At 40.5% G+C, this 20,404-nt stretch overlaps 1 protein-coding gene across 1 annotated transcript in view; it reads right to left on the minus strand.

Moving 5' to 3' along the window:
* LOC133124747 (connector enhancer of kinase suppressor of ras 2-like) overlaps positions 1-15,395 on the minus strand; it is an 86,838-nt gene extending 71,443 nt beyond the window's left edge. Inside the window, exon 1 of the mRNA XM_061236196.1 lies at positions 15,332-15,395. Within this exon, the coding sequence (XP_061092180.1) occupies positions 15,332-15,395 (64 nt within the window). The remainder of the gene's footprint in view (positions 1-15,331) is intronic.
* Positions 15,396-20,404: the final 5,009 nt, after the last annotated feature.

A 20,404-nucleotide genomic window follows, 5' to 3' on the forward strand; every position in this document is an offset into this window, starting at 1 on the left:
AAATTACCCATCCATCCATCCATTCATTATCTTAACCCGCTTATCCTGAACAGGGTCGCAGGGGGGCTGGAGCCTATCCCAGCATACATTGGGCGAAAGGAGGGAACACACCCTGGACAGGTCGCCAATCCATCGCAGACTCTCCAATCAGCCTATTCTGCATGTCTTTGGACTGTGGAAGGAAACCGGAGTATCTGGAGGAAATCCACGCGGACACGGGGAGAACATGCGAAACTCCACACAGAGGCCCTGGCCAACGGGGATTCGAACCCAGGACCTCCTTGGTGAGGTGGCAGTGCCACCCACTGCACCATCCGTGCCGCCCTCCCAAAGTTACCCATCAGCCATAAATTTACACTGCCATTACAACAAACACTCAAAATTACCCATCAGCCCTGCACTAACACTTCCATTACAGTAAACACCCAACAGTATCCATCTACCTAGAATGTATTTCAGCTAAAAAATAGAAACATTGACATTACCTTTACACTTACTACATTACAGCAAGATTTTGCAATTCCCTTCTTTGCCTCTACTAGAGATTTACTCAAGGGAGACAGCAAGGAGAACACAGGAAAGGGAGTGAGAGATCAATGGACGGAGTGGGGAGTCATCAAAACACGTTACATGTAACTCCTCCCTTTGCCTGGCAGGTGCATGACATACGAATAGCATGCTAATACGAAATAAATAACAAGTTATCTCTAGGGCAGTAAGGGAGAATGATTTATTCAGTGTGGGAACAAAATTATTTCTCACATCATGTTTCACACCTAAGTGACATATCAGATAATAGGCTAGAAATTGGATGCCATATATGAAAAAGCATTGCTTTTTGCATAACAGAAATGGTACAGAGGGAAGGTGCCAAAGCCACGTATAATACCAGTTTAAGTACTGTACAAAAATGAGCCAGAGCAGGCAGTGATGTGCAGTGGTCAGGAAAGCCAAGGGATAGTGAGGTTAGAGAATTAGATGAGACTTTGGAGCTGTACTTCTTATCCAAATAATTTAGAGGTGCCCTTTTCCATGAGATCTTAAACTGAGGTCCTGACTCACTGTGGTCATTAAAGTTCCATTCACACTTATCAGACAAAATGTGATGCTCTCTCAAGCAAACTAATTGACACCAAGGCCAAGTATAATAGATCATTTCAATACTCTCAATCAAAACTTATGATGACTGCTGTATATTGATGGTACAGTGAGTTGCCATCCTCCTCTAAGCATTCTGAGGTTTTTGAAAGATATGTGTCTGTGATTTATCTGTACAGTCTTCCATTCATTGATCCAAAATTGAAATGTATTGTAATCAGTAAAAGACTGAGGCAAAGGCATCCAGACTAAAGCATTACATGTAATTATGGAGGAGAAAGTCAAGTACTGTACCTAGATAGTCTAGCCAACACTCAATCTAATCACAATTAACCTTTAGTGGTGAATATCAGCAGGATAGATTTCCTTACATCCTAAAATAATGAATTTGCACTTACAAATATGATGTGTTAGAAAGGATAAATTGTTAAAAATTGCCAAACTAATTATCAAAGTTGACTGCATTGCAATTAGATTGAATAGAGCCCATAAATAATGTTTTGAATTAGTTTCATCATCTACATTATGCCACATTTCTAAGGAAACAAACATTTGTCAATGCTCTTTACTCAACTTGAGGTTAACTCTTTCCACTAGTCCCCAAAAAATACAAAACAGCACTGAATATTTCTAAGTCAAGGACCAATCGAGAACTATTTTATATTTGTGCACACACATGATGTCATCTTGTGTACAAAATATGTTAAACATTTAGACAGGCATTCATATTTGCACATTCGTTTTCACAAAACTGCACCCAGGTGTCCTCAGGTGTCATGCAAGTTGCCTATTTCTGTTCTTAAATTTGAAACATTTTTGACATCAATATATGGTATCAAAGATTGTTAGAATATGGCTTTTATTGTCTGTAGTGCGGCGAGGTAAACCGTGAGTGTGGCGAGGGGGAGGCTGGAGTTCTATTGTCCTGCTTTTGCAATTTGTATTACGTTGCAATTTGTATTATTTTAGAAATATGAACACAACAATAATTTGGGACATCGACAACTCAATCACAAGGGGGCAAAGTTGACAGGGTTAAGTTAAAACTGTTCATACCAGGTCTGTTTGTGCACTAGCGGCTATCTCACTATGGAGCATGCAAAAAGATGCTGTGCGCCCTGGTCCACAATATTTCCCAGAAGAGTTACAGCGGCCTCACAATAAAATCTCAAGAAGAATATTCCCTCCAAAGTTAGTGCAGCCTTGCTTTAAGCCTGTGTTGAGGATATTTTTGCAGAAAAGAATGTCATCATAGGGTCTCTGTAATCCATAGCCAAGAATATTTTCCCCAAATCACAGTCAGGAATATTCCATGCCAAGTTACTATACTCTCACTCGTATATTTTATTTTAGTTTTAACATTTTATTTAATGTAGTTTTGTGCACTTGATTGAGCAGCCTCTGCTGTGACAGTCTGCCCAGTATTGTCACAGAAACAGAGCCATGAGTCACAGCACCATGACTCATGACTGGGGGAGTCAATGACTGGGAACGTTGACCAATGTGTTGTCCACAGCCTGATCATGGTGGTCACTACCCCCAACGGTAATAATTCCGTTTTAATCAGATGTTTTCTAATTATGGGGTTTCTCCTTGTATTGATGTATTATTTATGAGTCAGAAGACACTTAATATGCAGCACATCAGGCAAACTTGCAGGTGTGACATTGACCACTGGAGGCTGCTGGCTTCAATGAGATGTGATCGTCTGACTGAAACCCTCCAATCCCCGGCTAACATTAGAGCAGGTGTGCACAACTCTGGTCCTGGAGGGCCGGTCTGCAAGCTGGTTTTTGTTCCAACCAATTACCTTAATTTATTTTTCTGACAGCTCGAGAAATGATGCTGGTTCACTCCTGCAGAGTATAATCTTTAGGATAGACTTGCAGTCTGCAGCTGTAGCTGGTGCATATACAAATGTCTTATCAAGACATTATTTAGCTATTTAAATAATTAAGAGCAGACGCAGTCACCACTGTTAGGACCCAGATTCGATGCTAGACTGCAGAGCCCATCCATGGACTAGAACAGTGCCTTAATAGCATGAGCTACCCAGCAGCCCCGTAGTATTCACAGCATCATCGTTTCTCTCTCTGTTGTTGTTGTTGTTGTGCATGATGGTATCTGCATTACTGAATCACTATACATATTCATGAAAAGGAGGACCTGAAGACATAACATCCATAGCATGGCTAGTAATACTGACACGCACCAGAACCATTACCAAATGGAACCTTCTAGAATAAGCAAATACAGAGGATGGAATGGAATACAGGAGTTTACAATCTAGTTGAGTATCTAGTTTATGCAACATTTGTGATATCACGCTACCTGATTGGTCAATGTTACACTATCTTGGGTCTTTGCTATAAGTGGAAGATGTTGCATACAGCAAGTAATCAGAAAATTATTGTTGGTACTGGGACACAGTCGTTTTGACTAGGAGGTTGTTCGTGCAACTCTCAGCTGGGACATTGCTGTTGATCCATTGAGTGTGCTACTCAATAAAAAAAAATCTGGCTAATAATATTCATTCATTCATTCATTTTTCTAACCCGCTTATCCTGAACAGGGTCGCAGGGGGGCTGGAGCCTATCCCAGCATACATTGGGCAAAAGGCAGGAATACACCCTGGACAGGTCGCCAGTCCATTGCAGGGCAGGCTAATTATAAGTAAGAATGATAAATGTATATAATATGCCCCAGCGAATCAAAGAACAATAAATTATAAAAATGGCATGCACCAATATATTTTAAAAGATATTGCCCATGTACAAGGCTATAGGTTTGAACAACATAATCAACCTCTCCATCAATCATCCCCACCAAGTTTATCAGTCTATCCCAGTTTCCAAACCAAAATTCTATTTTAACTTACTTGCCTCTATTATTTGAGCGTGCATATGGAGTGGGGATGGTCCCTGTAGTAATATAAAGCTTTATTTCAGGGGCGCAGGTAAGTTAGGGATTCTCCCATGTAAAACAGGTTTTTCACCCTCAATATCTTTCCAAAACAATCTCAATGCCATTTCGCAAGTGGACCCCAATCACGGGCTGATGCACCCTGATGGAGAACAGAGTGATTAACCTGCCTTGGGGCAGAATCAATTCAATTTCTTGTCTTTTGAGGCTTTTGGCAAATGCAAACATGTTTTTGTGAGTAATACAAATTTAATTTACAGTAAACAAGACTTTCATAGGTGATTACAAAGGCTGGGTCGTGCCATTTAACCTTGCTTCCCCATAATCGGATCCTGTCCTATTCCACGTACTTATGATAGATTGAGAAAGAGCAACAACGAATCAACTGGGGCCAGAATAATAAACAAACCTTTAAAAATAAACTCTATGGAAGAAAATATTCCAGTTTCTGGGCATATATTTGTCATTTGCTACATGCTGCTCAACTAACTCTGCCTTGCTCAGAAAGCGAGTTATCTCATGTTCGGTTAATGATGATCAATTATTCACCACAGGATGTGTGTGTATGTGTCTGCGCGTGCATGTGTGCGTGCGTGTGCGTGCGTCCATGCATGCATGTGTACTGATGTGTGTGCGTGTCACAGGTCTAACCAAGTGCGAGTGCGCGCTGTTCGAGTCAGCAAGCACATTTTCATTTTTAATTCCTGAAAATGAACATTTTTATCTGAGCGTCTCAAAATTTGGACCCATCCATCCTTACCTCACCCCCCCCCCCCCCCACCACCACCACCACCACCACCCCCCCTCACCTTGCTTCAGCAGGCCAGGGCTCCTTGGCAACTGTTGCTTGGCAACCAGGAGGCAAGCCCTCCTTGGAGAAGTGAATCATTAGTAAAACCTTTTCACGGGAGCCAGGGTTCCAACGCGAGGACGCAGTAAAACAGCAAGCCTCTGTCTGTCGATTTTATCAAAACAAAGCCTCCGCTCTGAGCGCGGGGGATCCACACTCACACGTAACGCGTTCTGCGCCTCAATTCCCCGTATTTATTTTCTAAATGAGCTGAATACGAGTGACTCGGACTGGCATTGTCATTCTGGTCAGGAGACGGGGAACACCCCATAATTCCCAATCTGATTGCGTTTTGCCTCCAGACCTTGGCGGGAAACCATGCCATTTCCCCCTATGGGTATTCAGGAAAGCAGGTCAGATCTGCTCACCGAACAGCCAGCCGCGATCAATCCGAGTGAAGCTGACACAATCAAGGACTCAGCCAGTGGAGTGGAAAAGAGAGGAGCTTTCTTTGGTTTGTTGTTATTTTTCCCCATTTTCCCTGATGCATTGAAGCTTGACTTACATTTTTCCAGAGTCTCTACATGGCAAAAAAATGCCAGACACCATTTTGTCGCAGCATAGATCTCATTCCATGAAGAAGATGTGCTTCTTACAAATTTTGTTTCTGAATGTGATCAGACGTCAAAAACAGGGAGACATTAAACTGCACGGGTAGCTGCACTTGCCCTCTATTTTATTAATGCATATTGTGTTAGTTGCAATATGAGTTCTTAAAGCACTAAACAAGCATTTATGCAGTGTGCATTAACCCATTAACATCGCACTGACAGCAGCATTTGGTGAAATTTGTAATGAAATAGAAAGGAGTAGGATTTGGGTTGTTGTTCTAAGTTCTAAGGAGGGATTTGAATTGTTGTTCTAAGTTGATCATCTCTGCAATACAGTTGATGAGGGAAAGTAGAATTCACCATCTCATCAGGTGTACAGTTTTTCTGGATGCACCTAGACCTTTACATCGCATTATTGTTTGAGGAAATTTTACAAAAGATGAACAGGGATGATTATTACTATATTTCACCCACTGAGAATAACTATTGAAATAAAAGTATATTGTTTCCCTTTATGTTTCAAGATAATATATACACTCAGTGACCACTTTATTAAGTAGACTTGTACACTAATTTGTAATTAGCCAATCATGTAGCAGTAACTAAATTCATGCAAGCATGCAAACATGGTCAAGAGGTTCAGCTGATCTTCAGACCAAATTTCAGAATAGAGAAGAAATGTGATCTAAGTGGCCTTGACTGTGGAATGATTGTTGGTGCCAGACAGGGTGGTTTGAGTATCTTAGAAACTCCTGATCTCTTGGGATTTTCATGCACAACAGTCTAGAGTTTGCAGAGAATTGTGCAAAAAATGAGAGAGGTCAGAGGAGGAGGGCCAGACTGGTCGAAGCGGACAGGAAGGTGAAAGTAACGCAAATAACCTCACATTACAATAGTGGTATGCAGAAGAGCACCTCTGAACACACAAGACATCAAACCTCTAAGTGGATAGGCTACAGCAGCAGAAGACTCAATAAGTCTAAAGAATTTGTCTAATAAATACCTAATAAAGTGCTCAGCGAGTGTATATTTCTGGTTGCTACAGAAGCTAGTCTCATTTGTATGCTGACATACGACTATAACCATGATCATATGTACAGGTACAGTATTGTTTGCTTTTTTTTTTGTTATAATCAATTCATGCCTAATGTCAATTTACCTAATGATCTCCAACACAAAAAGTGAATAATGGTAGCTATTTACACAAAATTGTAGTTCTGCAATTTTAATATACTGCTGGCCTACTGTAGGAAAGAGAATGCAATGCAAAGTCCCACTTTCTAAATATTTGCTCTGTTTAATCAAGCTGTGAACAGAAGCTGAGAGACAATTAAAGGTGGAAGCAGACTGTTTTTGATAGACACTTTTTTTCAGTCTCGACAGCAGTACAAGTAAACACAATGTATAAGTACATTCATTCTTGGATTACTTGAATGAATATGATAGATTACTGTCATATTCCCCCTTAAAGGCATTACATTCACTGACCATTAGTTTTTAGATAATGCAACAAATGCAGGTGTCTATCAGAAGCAGAGATGGGAAGTCCAGGGCTCAGAAGGTAAAAGTCCTTCCATGTGTTCAGCCCATAAACTCAGCCAGCTGATATCACTCATTAGTTCTATCTCCTGGCAGAAGAATTGTGCTAATTATCAAATCCAGGTGATTGGAATGAAATAGATAATTACTTTTACTTTCTGAATCTAAATCTTCCACCTCTGATCAGAGGGTGGAGGCAGCACAGAAAGTCTACAGGTCATAATGTATGACAGCCACAAACATTGCCATTCACTGTGACAACAAGGAAGAAGAGTCAGTGTACAGTTATCTAGAAATGTAAACACAAGTCACTGGACAATACAGTGAAATCTCTCACCTTTGTTTTGTCAAAGCTCAGCCAGAAACAAACTGAGAATGGCTAAGAATCTGAGAAACTGAAAATACTGGCATTGTCAGGTTTCAAAACCAGAACATAACTAACTTTATAAATTATACCATTTTCTGTACCAATAACATACACACAGAAAATAATCATTTCAATGTTACAGACCAAGGTGAAAACATATTGCTCCCTCTTGACCTTGCTGGGTGAAGATACAGTTTTAAGTACCACATTCAATTCATTGTTGATATTATTTTGTTCTAAATTTGATATATTATGATAAGACTAACACATATGAACACATAATCCAATATAGAATTGTAGGGGCCTGTTAGGTTCACAATCTATAAAAAGATTTAATAAATAAGCATGCCATATGGTCTGCTCTAATAGCAGTTTTCAAAATACCATCTATATCAATTGAAGATAATTCAATGAAACAGAGATCTTGAGTGCAGAGTGAAGATACACTTTTATTGTATTCAGTATAATAACTCCTTTGTTTTCATTCATAAAATGTCAAAAATCTAAAAGAAAAGGGGCACTTAATTTAGAAAGCATGTAAAATATATCAAAACACAGCGATTCCTCTCAGAGGGAAAATATAGTCAAGTCACGTTCATTTCTCGCGCATTTAAAATGACTACCATAAACCAAAGTGCTGTACAATTAATACATTTATCGGTGTGTGAAACAGGAGAAAATACTGCACACTTAACACATAAAAATGCAACAAAAACAACAAGGGCAGATCTCATGTGGAATTAAAAGCAAGGGGAAATCTATCTATAATAATCTGTTCAAACATATGGAAAAACTATATACTTGTATTGCAATGCATTTACTCTCATGATTCAAAGTTTCTTTTCAGTAATCTCATTTTATTCTGAAAACCAAAGCTTTTTTTCCAAAGCCAAAGATTTTGTTTTGGCACCCCGAACAATTATTGGAAATAAAAACAAACAATGTTAAATTGGCAATACAATTTAACTTAATTTAGTTAATCTCAGTCTAAAGGAGCTATATAATGGCATAACTTCACTTCCTGTTCACTAGAATATAAAGATGAGATCATAATCATGCAAAATCAGTCAAAGAACTGTCAATTCAAAGGAGAGAGATGATAATTGACCATGACAAGACTGGTAATGGGTACAAACAATACATAACCGGTTAAACGTGCCACTTAATACTGAATAGGGCAATATAAAAATTTAAAATTTTGTGGTCTCCAAAGATGGTCAAGAACATGCTGAGGGAAATCATAAAGAACCCAAAAATCATGGTTCAAGAATTGCAGATTGTATTGAACAAAAAAACGAACCATAAGACGTCACCTCCATACCAACAAATTCTTTGGAAAGGTAGGTTTTTGTCCATGCACACCTTCAACATATTTGGTGGCAAAAGAAGAACGCAAAACCAACTGTCAAATACGGAGGTGGGTCATTGATATTTTGGAAATGTTTTCCTCCTTGACCTGTTTGCAGGATTTGACACAGTCAACCACCAACTCCTGATTTCCACCCTGGCTGAGATGGATATTTCTGGGACTGTCCTGTCTTGGTTTGTGTCTCATCATGGATGGCCAAGCATCACCTGATACTCAACCTCAACAAGACGGAGCTGCTCTTCATCCCTCGTGGAGCATTCCTACTACCAGAACTCTGAGTCATCGTCGATGGTACTACAGCGACTGTCTCCCGCTCTGCTAGGAACCTGGGGGGGGTCCTGGATGACCAGCTGGACTTAAAAGAGCAAGTTGCAGCAGTCCTGCCGGTTCCTACTGTATAACGTCAGGGGAATTCAACCATACCTGACACACAACAATTCGTCCAGGCTATGGTAATCTCCCAACTAGTTTACTGCAACTCACTACTGGAAAGTCTGCCAGCCTACGCGATCCTGTCGCTACAGCTCATCCAGAAAGCTACGGCCAACTCGTCTTCAACCTTCCAAAATTCTCACGTCACTCCCCTGCTACAGTCCCTCCAAGTTTCTTCTAGGATCAGATTCAAAGTTCTAACTCTGGTATATGCTATGTGAACAAGACAGCCCTTCCCTACCTGCAGCACATAATTCAGCCATACACACCAGCTCGACCACTCCACTCTGCTGCCACAGGTCGGCTTGCTCATCCTGCCAGCCGTGTGAATGGCTCTCGCTAGTCCCGACTGCGGAGCTTCTCCATCCTTGCTCCCCAGTGGTTGATCAACCTCCCCATCCCCATAAGAACTACTCGCTTGCAGCCCATTTTCAGAACATGTGCCCAACGGCTGTGTGGGTCTTATCGTGGCTACACAGGCAATTGAACTTCCAAACTTCTGGGTCCAAGTAATTATTTTCAGAAAATCTGGTTGTCTCTGCTAGGAAACTGAGATTTGGGTATAGGCGGATCTTCCTGCAGGACATTGACTCCAAACATACATACATCACAATCCACACAGAAATGGTAAAGTGAAAACAACATCCAGCTCACTCTCTAGTATTAAATTCCATTTAAAAAATCTGTGATCTGACCTGAAGAGGGCAGGCCATAAGCACAAACCCAAGAATATTAATGATCTTGATAAGTTTTGCATTGCCCATTGACTTGTATTCATATTTATAGATACATGTACACCAACTTCTTCCTTGTTGTCACAGTGAATGTTGATGATAATGTCTGTCGTACATTACGATTTGTTGACTTGTTGGCTTTCTGTATTGTTTTCACCTTCTGATCAGTGGTGGAAAATCCAAATTCAGAATTCTAGTATTTTGTTTCAATCGCCCAGATTTGCTAATTAGCACAATTCTTCTGTCAGGAGGTAATGAGTGACATCAGCTGGCTGAGTTCATGGGTAGGAGAAACACATGGCAGGACATTAGCTTTCTGACCCTTGGACTTGTGTGTGCCTATGTACTAGCTGGCTGGTCTTTTTTGTGAACACCATACACCCAGTTATTCCTTTGTCACTATGCATTTATTTAGTCCGGTGTATATGGGTAAGCTAAATATATGTGACACTGTCATTTACCCTATAGTTCAAAATAGCAACAGAGCTAGTTAGTGCTCATCTCTCACGCTAGGTAGACTTATAGATCGGTACCGCTAGTTAGGTAGCAAAACGAATAGCTAACCCTCTGCCCACCCCCCAGCCCCATTCCGCATTCAGAAAGAGGGAGAAAGAGATCAACTTGTGCACCATACATGATTTCAGTTTCTGAATGGTGCTGGAGGAACACACCACTTTGTAAACAACTGCGGTTCTCATTCAGAATGCAATGCTAGCGATTCATTCAGCCAATTTCAGATACTTTTACTGTTATGTTGAAAGAAAACTTGATTAACCAACTACTTTGGTCAAACGTCCTGCCCAGAATAAGATTCAAAACCTTTAATTTTGGGACTTTTCCAATGCAATTCAATCTTTGATATATCATCAATTTCATTCTGTGCCCAGCCTAGCTCTGATACTGCCATTGTGTGCTATTCTCATCTCCATTTTACTCCAGTAAAGCATGCCAAATTCCTACTCAATTTAGAATATGGCACTCCAAAAGAGAATGGGCGGAGGAAAGACACTGAAAGCAAAACTGGGCAGATCCCAAAGGAGAAGTGAGAATTCATGGAATTTTGGAAGAGGTGGATTTTTTTAAATGATCCTGCTTGATTCAACAGAGATAGAGAGGCAGAGTTTGTGGAACTCTGGTATAGGGCAGGTTACGGAGTCATGCTTGCCTCATTAGGCCAGACAGCCCACATTTCACACACATACTATATACACACACAGACACACAAAGTTGTTCACATACTCACTCTTTTGCTATGTGTATCACATTCACACATAGTTTCATATGCAATCATTGATATATATATATATATATATATATATATATATATATATACACACATGCAAGCACACACACACACACACACACACAAACATGCACATTGACATGCACATGCACACTGACACACACACACACACACACACACACACACGCGCGCGCACACGCCAATCCTTACAAAAAGCTTGTGTGGGCGCTGACAGCTTTCTAATCCCTGTTTAATTAACTGTTTCAAAGAAATAAACAACACTGCAACTTCTCCATAAACCCAGGATGAGTAATCATCTGTCAACCCCAGCTTCTCTCATTGGCATGTTTCAATGAACAAACTCTGACTACAGCTCGTTCTTAACCCCTTCAACATTAAAAAACCTTCCAGTGGACACTGATAGGTCCGATACAAGACCCACAAGACAAAGAGAAGCATACAATAAAATCAATAACATCAATATCATCACAGCTTTCACCGATGTGCTAACCAAGCCAGAAGCACTATATTGCTATAGCCTTGATCTGAACAAAAGGATTTCTTCTGATCTGAAATAATAGTACAATGTAGCCTATTGTCTTGTAAAATTGTGAATTTGCCTTTGAATTTGAATATTTGAAATGTACTATTTTGAGCTTCTGATGGAACCACCGATGGGAAGGAAGCAGGGCCTCTGGAGATATGGTGTTGCTGTTCACATGAGATGTGCCTGCCAAGGCTGTGCCTTGTGAGGCGTTTCTCTGAAGGCTATGGGACGTGGGGCCGGGGGTGTGGGGGTGGGACCTCGTGCTGCTATGCCCTTATCTGAGAGTGCACAGAGCCGTGAAGTGAAGCCCAACACTCCACGAGGCCCCCCTGCTCTGCTGGGCTGCACCTCCAATCTCTGGAGTTTGCCTTCAACGGCTCCGAGACAACGGGCCTGGGATCTGTCGCCGCAAAGAAGGCAACGGTAGCTCAGAAGTGACGCCGCTTTGGGTTTGAAGTTTTGAGGCGCGTGAGCACCAGGGAGAAATGAAGGGCAGTGAGTCATTCACTGCCCCCCCTCCTCTCAGAAAATAAATACTCAGCCCAGCTTAATCACAGACACTCTGGAAACAGAAGGCACGGAAAGAGGGGAGTCACAGGGAATACAATTCAATTTCCACAGACAAGGGTGTCTCCACGGCTTGCCTCTGTCACGCCAGGCTCACGCCAAATTGAATCTTTACCGGTGGGACAGCCTCTCCTCTCCTCGCCTAGCCAAAGAGGAGGCTCTGCCTTCCTGCCGGAGTCTCCAACTCCCTGCCCAGCTCTGCTAACCTGTCTTGGGGACTGGGCTCCAAATTATCATCCATGGGCTCCTAAGTGACTCTCACCAAAGCAACGGCTGAGCCCTGAATCAGTGGCGCAATGGTCTGAACGAAGTCACCAGCTAACTTTTACCGGAGTGGCCAAACACAAGCAGACTCATTCTACCTCATCTTATGTTTAGATATAAGATGGTTGGGGCTTTTTAGGTAGTTGCGTACTCACGTTCATACCAATACTGATATTAGGGTCAAAAGTTCAGAAGACTACCAAACTGCATATGTCATGCACCTGAAGTCCTTCTGAGTGCATTCTGGAAAGACTGCTTGTTCAGCACCAGACATGATGTCATCTTGACTGCTTACCCAATGCCCTACTGCCATCACTACAGAATGCATATCAATGAAACTTCATGAAAGGGCATTGGATGGCATATGACGAGATCTCTCAGCTTTTCTCATTGGACATTGTCTGTTAGCAAGATATCATACTTCATGTATAATAGCCTAACATTTTTGATTGTTGAGACAAAAGTTCAAAAAGTAAAATGTCTCAATGCTTGGATAAAACATATACTATACAGTACATGTTATACAGTATATGTCTTATAAATATGGTGTTCAAATGGTGTTACTTTTTTAGAATATGTTTCTATTTTTTCATTTTACATTTGCATTAATATGTTTAGCAGCGGCGGCACGGATGGTGCAGTGGGTAGCACTGCCGCCTCACAGCAAGGAGGTCCTGGGTTCGAATCCCCGTCGGCCGGGGCCTCTCTGTGCGGAGTTTGCATGTTCTCCTTGTGTCTGCGTGGGTTTCCTCCGGGTACTCCGGTTTCCTCCCACAGTCCAAAGACATGCAGGTTAGGCTGATTGGAGAGTCTAAATTGCCCATAGGTATGAGTGTGTGAGTGAATGGTGTGTGTGCCCTGTGATGGACTGGCGACCTGTCCAGGGTGTATTCCTGCCTTTCGCCCAATGTATGCTGGGATAGGCTCCAGCCCCCTGCGACCCTGTTCAGGATAAGCGGGTTCAGATAATGGATGGATGGATGGATGTTTAGCAGCTGAATTGACTCCATAAACACTAACCATGCAAAAGTCCAAAAAGTAAAGTTCAAACAAAAAGTGGTAAAATAAATATTTCATACAAACACCGGTAATTCGTTTTTAAATAAACATTTGCAAATCTTTTTAACTTCAAAGTGAAGTTGGAACCTAGATAGAACCCTTGCATGTTATTGATGTTAATGGAACTATATACACAAAGCAAACACACCGCAACAGCAGGCAAAAAAGCCTGAACCAGTGCCAGCGATCCAACATCAAAACACTGCAAGTGGTCCACAACATGTATTAACAGCATAAGTCTTAAATCCACACACCAGCTGGTACCATTAACAGTATCTATTGGAAACCAATTTGGATGTCTGTGTCCAGTGAACAGATTTATCCTGCAAGACATTTGTTTGCTCCAGAGTAGTTAATTCCGAAAGGCACTTGCCACAACCCTAGCAGCCTACATATGACAGGATTTGGGCTGTGACTAATGTTTTGTAGTGGAGGCCTGTGTGCTTCAGCTACCTGGTGTCTCTCTAAGCCCCAGACACAACTAACAATTGCCATACCAAAAGCTCCAGATTCCACAATCCAGCCCAACAAGACGCATTTTGAAATGTATGTTGTCCTGTTATTCAATAGCATAACTTGAACAGGAATTATTACATACCAGCATGTCTTTCTGTTTAGTAAAATACTGTGGCATATGTACAAAGAAATGTAGGTCGAACAGTTACCATCTCTGCAGCTCATTCCTGACAGTCCAATGCAACAGTGTCTTACAAGTTTTTCTTGAACTACTTTACTCTGACTTGTCAGAATGTCATGTAGACCCAATATCAACCATCATATTAGTTTTGAAGGTTTGGTTAATATGGCCGTGTGTCTCCAAGCAGTAGGCCTAATAACAAAAGGGGAGTGGCGCGAAGATCATTGACGCGATCGTTCTCTGGTGGACTTAGTGTAATACAAATGCATTGCACATGCTGTTACTCACGCAGTTAGTTTGTCTGGATTCGGCCAAACGTCTTATTTTCTATGTAGGCGCCTAGCTAGTCCCGACACAAGCGCGCCCGAGCGTGCGTGCGTGTGCGCGCATTTAGTAGTCCTAACCCCCCCCCCACCCCCCTTGTGCTTTGGCAATCTGTATCACACTGAGGCCGCGATTCCCGCCAAGTCCACACGCGTGAGAACTAGCGCAGATCTGTATTTTTTCCCAAATACGTATCTATGTGCTGTCCATGGTGCTAGTGTGTATTGCGATTGAAAACTGCACCAGCGCCAAGACGGATAGCCAGAGAAAGAAAGAAGAGAAAATGTGAGCGAGGTAGAGGGAGAGTAACATGTATGAGAGAACAGTGTGTGTGTGTGTGTGTGTGTGTGTGTGTGTGTGTGTGTGTGTGTGTGTTCGACACTGATGACCGTTAACAAGGTTAAAAATGTAAACCTTCTCGCTTGACTGCAAACTTACCCAGAAACTAAGCTAACGTGTAAAAGCACCTAGTCGATACGTTAACCTGCGGAGTTCATTGACAACACACCCAAAAATTCTACCGTTCTGATCTATGCATTCCAGACAGACGTTCATCTACACGTTCATGAGAATGACAGTCACACCAAATCATGTGATTCAGAATTGATCAGATAAATTACCATTGATATAACATGATCATATTTTTCATTAGCTAGCCTACATTTATAAAGAAAACATGTTAGCTACCCTGAGGATTAACATCTTCGATAATATGAATGCCAAATATAGAAGGCGTAGCTACTGTGCATACACATTCCATGCGTTCGTTGCAATTTTAACAAATTCCCATGAGCGAGAATTCGGGAGGGGAAACATGAACATGCTTACCTTTCATCCAATCCAGTACCTGCTTGGGCGTCCATTTACTTATAGGCTCCATCACAAGTGCCATAATCGATGTATCTTCTGAATTCACGCAAACGTATCGGTTATTTCGCGACGAGAAACGTATTACCACAAGGACACATAGAATCGTAAAATATGGGTTATTCAAAGCATGGCTGGTCGTATGTTTTGTGGAGAGGATGCGGTGGTGCAATCCATGCGCACACGCACGCTTTCTTTATTTCGTTCCGTATCTCTCCCTCTCTCAGCTGCTCGCTCCCCTGATGCCAACCGACCCTCGCAGCAGTGCTGTGGAGTAGAGAGATTGCTGTGAACGAGCAAGTCTAGCATTCCCTCCTCCTCCCTCTCCTGCACGCCGCAGCATCACACCACGGGCCGCTGTACGCGAGACACGGCGAATGGTGCAATACTAAACATTATACTTCACTGGCAGCCCAAAGAGTGACGCAAAAGCAAAAACCCCATCACGAGAAAAGAAAGTGTACGTCACATAAAAGAGGGTATCACACCTTGAATGGGACATGGGAGACCTTCAGAGCAGTGGTATCTCATTCGGCAATTTAATAGATATGTTGTAGGCCCAGCCTATGCAATGTCATGTGCAAATATGAATTACATTTGGTGTTGACAAACACAATAGGCAATATGAAACATAAAGTATTATTTAAATATTTGTAATTAATTAATTAATCGAAGATGGCTCACCAAGATCTAATACCTTCTTCTTCTTTTTCTTTAAACACTGTTGCAAAAATAAGGCTATTTCCACTCAAGAGGTTTGTTCTATTGGGTGATATTAGCATACACCATATTAACATCCTCAGACCATGCAATAGCTTAACCCAGCTTTTACACATTCAAAATATGACTCATAAATTACAGTAGCCTACACATTATAGCATCTTGTCCTACATTTCTTATTCAAAAATTGAATAGGGTGCAAATCTACCATGCGAATCAATGCTGGAACCTGAAGATAACGTCTTCCAATTTAGAACAGAGTATCGTGGAAAGAAACTAGGCTATTGGGTACAGAACAGGGCTGAACGATGAACTTTTGTAGATCACTGGAGTTTAACCATTAAAACGAGTGAATGGGAATGATTTAAAAATATTGCTTTATTAAAATAAATCACATTTTTCTGTTGGATTTGTCAGCATGGATATATTGACAAGTAGCCGAAAATGCATATAACTGTGTATGAAACGTGAGTCAAACGCATATCACGCTTCCTCACACGAATAGCGAGAAATGGTCGGATTAAACACGGACGTAACTGGCAGCGACCCCTACCGTTACATTGTGTAAATTAATCTAAATGGTGACGTCGTATTACATTAAATAGGTTTCTTCTTGGTGTTCTTTGCACTGTTCCTGTCGGTATAATCATGAACGAATCACACTTGAGAAGTATATTTACACAATGGGCTGCATTAAGTAACATACAAGAGTAAATAAAAATAACAAATAAAATATTAAATGTATTTATTCTATGCATGTTGATGTCTTGTGTATGGAAGAATGGACTGACAGATAGGATGATTTAAGTTGATTATTATTATTATTATTATTATTATTATTATTATTATTATTATTATTATTATTATTACATCTCTTACTACATCTCATATACAGACAGCAAATGTACTGGTTAGGCAACTGATACCCAGCTAGCTTTGAGAAGACGAGTGAATGACTTATTGACATTTTCAATAACAGTAGGTCTGTGTCAATCAAACTGCACCGCAAGTCTAACACCATGCACCAAATGTAAACATACTTCAGGAAGTCTTACATTGTTTCTATTGTGATCTTTTTACTTCCCCCATGCATAGTGTACACAACATCAAACATTTCCATTTGCAGAAAGAAAAAGGCAGTGCTGATTTAAGTTTGTCAATTTTAAATTCATGATTATTTAGTATGATCAATCTAACAATTGGTATGGTTTAAATCGGGGCTGCCCATCTTGGAGATCCACCATCCTGCAGGCTTAAATTTCAACCGTATTTGGCACACCTGACTCTACTAAGCTCAATGAGATATCTAACTGTTGGTAGGGTTGGAGTGAAAACCTATGGGACAGTAGGCCAATATCTTGTGCAGCCCTGGTTTAAATAACCTGATTCCCAGTCTTTTATAAATTTTTGTTTACTTATTTTATCAGTTTATTATGTTTTTGTTAATTTCTTTTATCAGAGGAGTCACTCCCTTTTCCTATCACTACACTCATCCCTGTTCTCACTTAACATTTTACAGTCCTACAATAATAGCAAATCCAAGCATATTTCATGTAAATATTCAATATGTGATCATATATGCAATTATTCATTCATTCATTCAATCATTCAATCATTATCCTAACCCCGCTTATCCTGAACGGGGCAAATGACAAATGAATGTGTAATTATATCATATATTAGGAGTATTTTCCTTAACTTAGCTTAAATGAGTATTCAAATATTTAAAGTATTAACTTTGTACTGCAAGTAATTCCTGCGTCATAAAATAGGATTTAAAAAAAAAAAGGGGGGGGGGGGGGTGTTGTTGCATAGAACAAAAGTGCATTGTGGTACGTCTGTATCTTCACAGTGGGGTCAATGATTTCACATTATTTATTATTCATTATTTCATTGAATATGTTTCCATGGCTGTACATATATAAAAACTATGGATGGATGCAGGCTGATCAAAACTAACAACCAATTCAAACTGGCATCACACATAGATCAGTCTGAGGTGGTGCACAGCAGTTACAACAGCTTTACTGGATTATCACATTGAGGACCAGTTATTGCTTTTTTCCATGATCTGGATTTGTAGATTTAATAACTACTTTTTTGGTGCTGCCAGTGTTTATATCCTCAGCAAATTGACAACACTACTAATAATATAATAATACTGTATGTTGTACTTTTTTTTACTGAAAACCCATGGTGATTCTCAAAAACTGTCACTTGTTTGTATTGTTTCATTATTTTTTCATTATTTAATCTTAATTCCATATGTTTACATTGGTATGATATATATACAGTGACTTCAAAAATTATTCAGACCCCTTCAGTTTTTGCACACATAAATGAATAGAATTGCCATTTATGCCCATCAATCTACACTCAATAAAGCATAATGATAAAGTGAAAATATGTTTTTGGAATCTTTAGCTAATTATTAAAAAATCAGAAACTGAAATTTCTCACTTATGTAAGTATTCAGACCCTTAATTCAGTAGTGGCCAGTCTTCCTAGCAGATCCTCTCAAGGTCTGCCAGATTGGATGGGAAGCATCTTTAGGTCTCTTCAAAGATGGGGTCTGGGCTTTGGCTGGGCCGCTCAAGGACAGTCAGAGACTTGTCCCGAAGCCACTCCAGTGTTGTCTTGGCTGTATGCCTTGGGTCATTGTTGTGCTGAATGGTGAACCGTCACCCTAGATGGAGGTCACTTACACTCTGGAGCAGGTTTTCATCAAGGACCTCTCTGTATTTGGCTGCATTCTTCCTTCCCTTAATTCTGACCAGTCTCCTTGTCCCTGGGCTGAAAAGCACCCCCATAGCATGATGCACCCACCACTATGCTTCACCACAGGGATGGTATTAGCCAGGTGATGAGCAGTGCCTGATGTTGGCCAGACATAGTACTTGGAAATCTGCCCAAAGAGTTTTCATTTCATTTCAAACATTTTTTGTCTCATCATACCAGAGAATCTTTTTCCTCATCCTCTCAGAGTCCTTTAAATGCCATTTGGCTAATTCTAAACTCAAGAGTGGCTTCCATCTAGCCACTCTACCATAAAGGCCTGATTGATGAAGTGCTGCTGTGATCGTCGTCCTTCCGGCTGGTTCTCCCATCTCTGCAGATGAGCTCCAAAGCTCTGTTAGAGTGAACTTTGGGTCTCGGTTACCTCCTTGACCAAGGCCCTTCTTGCCCGGTTACTCAGTTTGGTAGGGTGGCCAACTCTAGGAAGAGTCCTGATGGTTCCAAATTTCTTGCATTTCACAATTATTGAGGCCACTGTGCTCCTGGTAACACTCAAGCTTTAGAAATGGTTTTATACCCATGCCCTGATTTATGCCTCGGAGGTCAACATAGAGTTCCTTGGACATTGTGGCTTGTTTTGTGTCCTGACATGCAGTGAGAATTGTTGGCCCTTATATACGCAGGTGTGTACCTTTGTGAACTATATTTAATCTATATAGTTTGCCAGAGGTGGACTCCAATCAAGTTCTAGACACGTCTCAATGATTAAAGCGAACAGGATGTATCTGACCACAATTTGGAGTGCCACAGCAAAGGGTATGAATACTAAGGGTATGAGATTTTAGTCTTTAATAAATTAGCAAAAATGTCTAAAAACATATTTTCACTTTGCCATTATGGGTTATTGAATGTAGATTGATGGGCAAATTCGTTTTTGCCAATTTTATCAATTTCAAATTTTAAAACAGTGTGCAAAAAGTTAAGTGAAGAGATTTAAAAACTCTCTGGAGCCACTGTAAAAATAAAAGCATATTAATCATTTCCATGTTTTTTTGAAATTTCAGGCTCAGGAATGAATGATTTCAATACTGCTTTATTCTGCTTTGATATATTCACAAGAAACTTTCTTTCATTATTTCTGCTCAAAATGGTTCTTGTGACTGTATTTATGCTGAATTAAGTCTAGTTGGAGGTATTTTGTATCCTGTACTATTTTCTGTTTGACATTGCATAAATGATTTGGACTATGATGTGGCAAATACCAGTGTTCATATATATGCTTGTGATTCTGTAGTCTACTAATACCCTTGTGTATCAGTACTTGAGAAGACTACAGTATCACGAGCGTGCAGATGAACACGGGTATTCAGGTACGTTTATGATGGAAAGTGGTCAATCCACTTTTAATATAATTCAGAGTTGTATTGTTTTTTGCTGAAAGATCTTTCAGCATAACTATCAGGATCTAGTCAATCAAATAGTCACCACACATGACAACCAGATTGAGCATGTTCAACCTAACAGCTTAATGTTTATTTCCAAGGACATTTTATGCATATGCATTATTAAAAGAGGGTA

This window comes from Conger conger, chromosome 3 (genome assembly GCF_963514075.1).
Source record: "Conger conger chromosome 3, fConCon1.1, whole genome shotgun sequence".
Taxonomy (NCBI): Eukaryota; Metazoa; Chordata; class Actinopteri; order Anguilliformes; family Congridae; genus Conger; species Conger conger.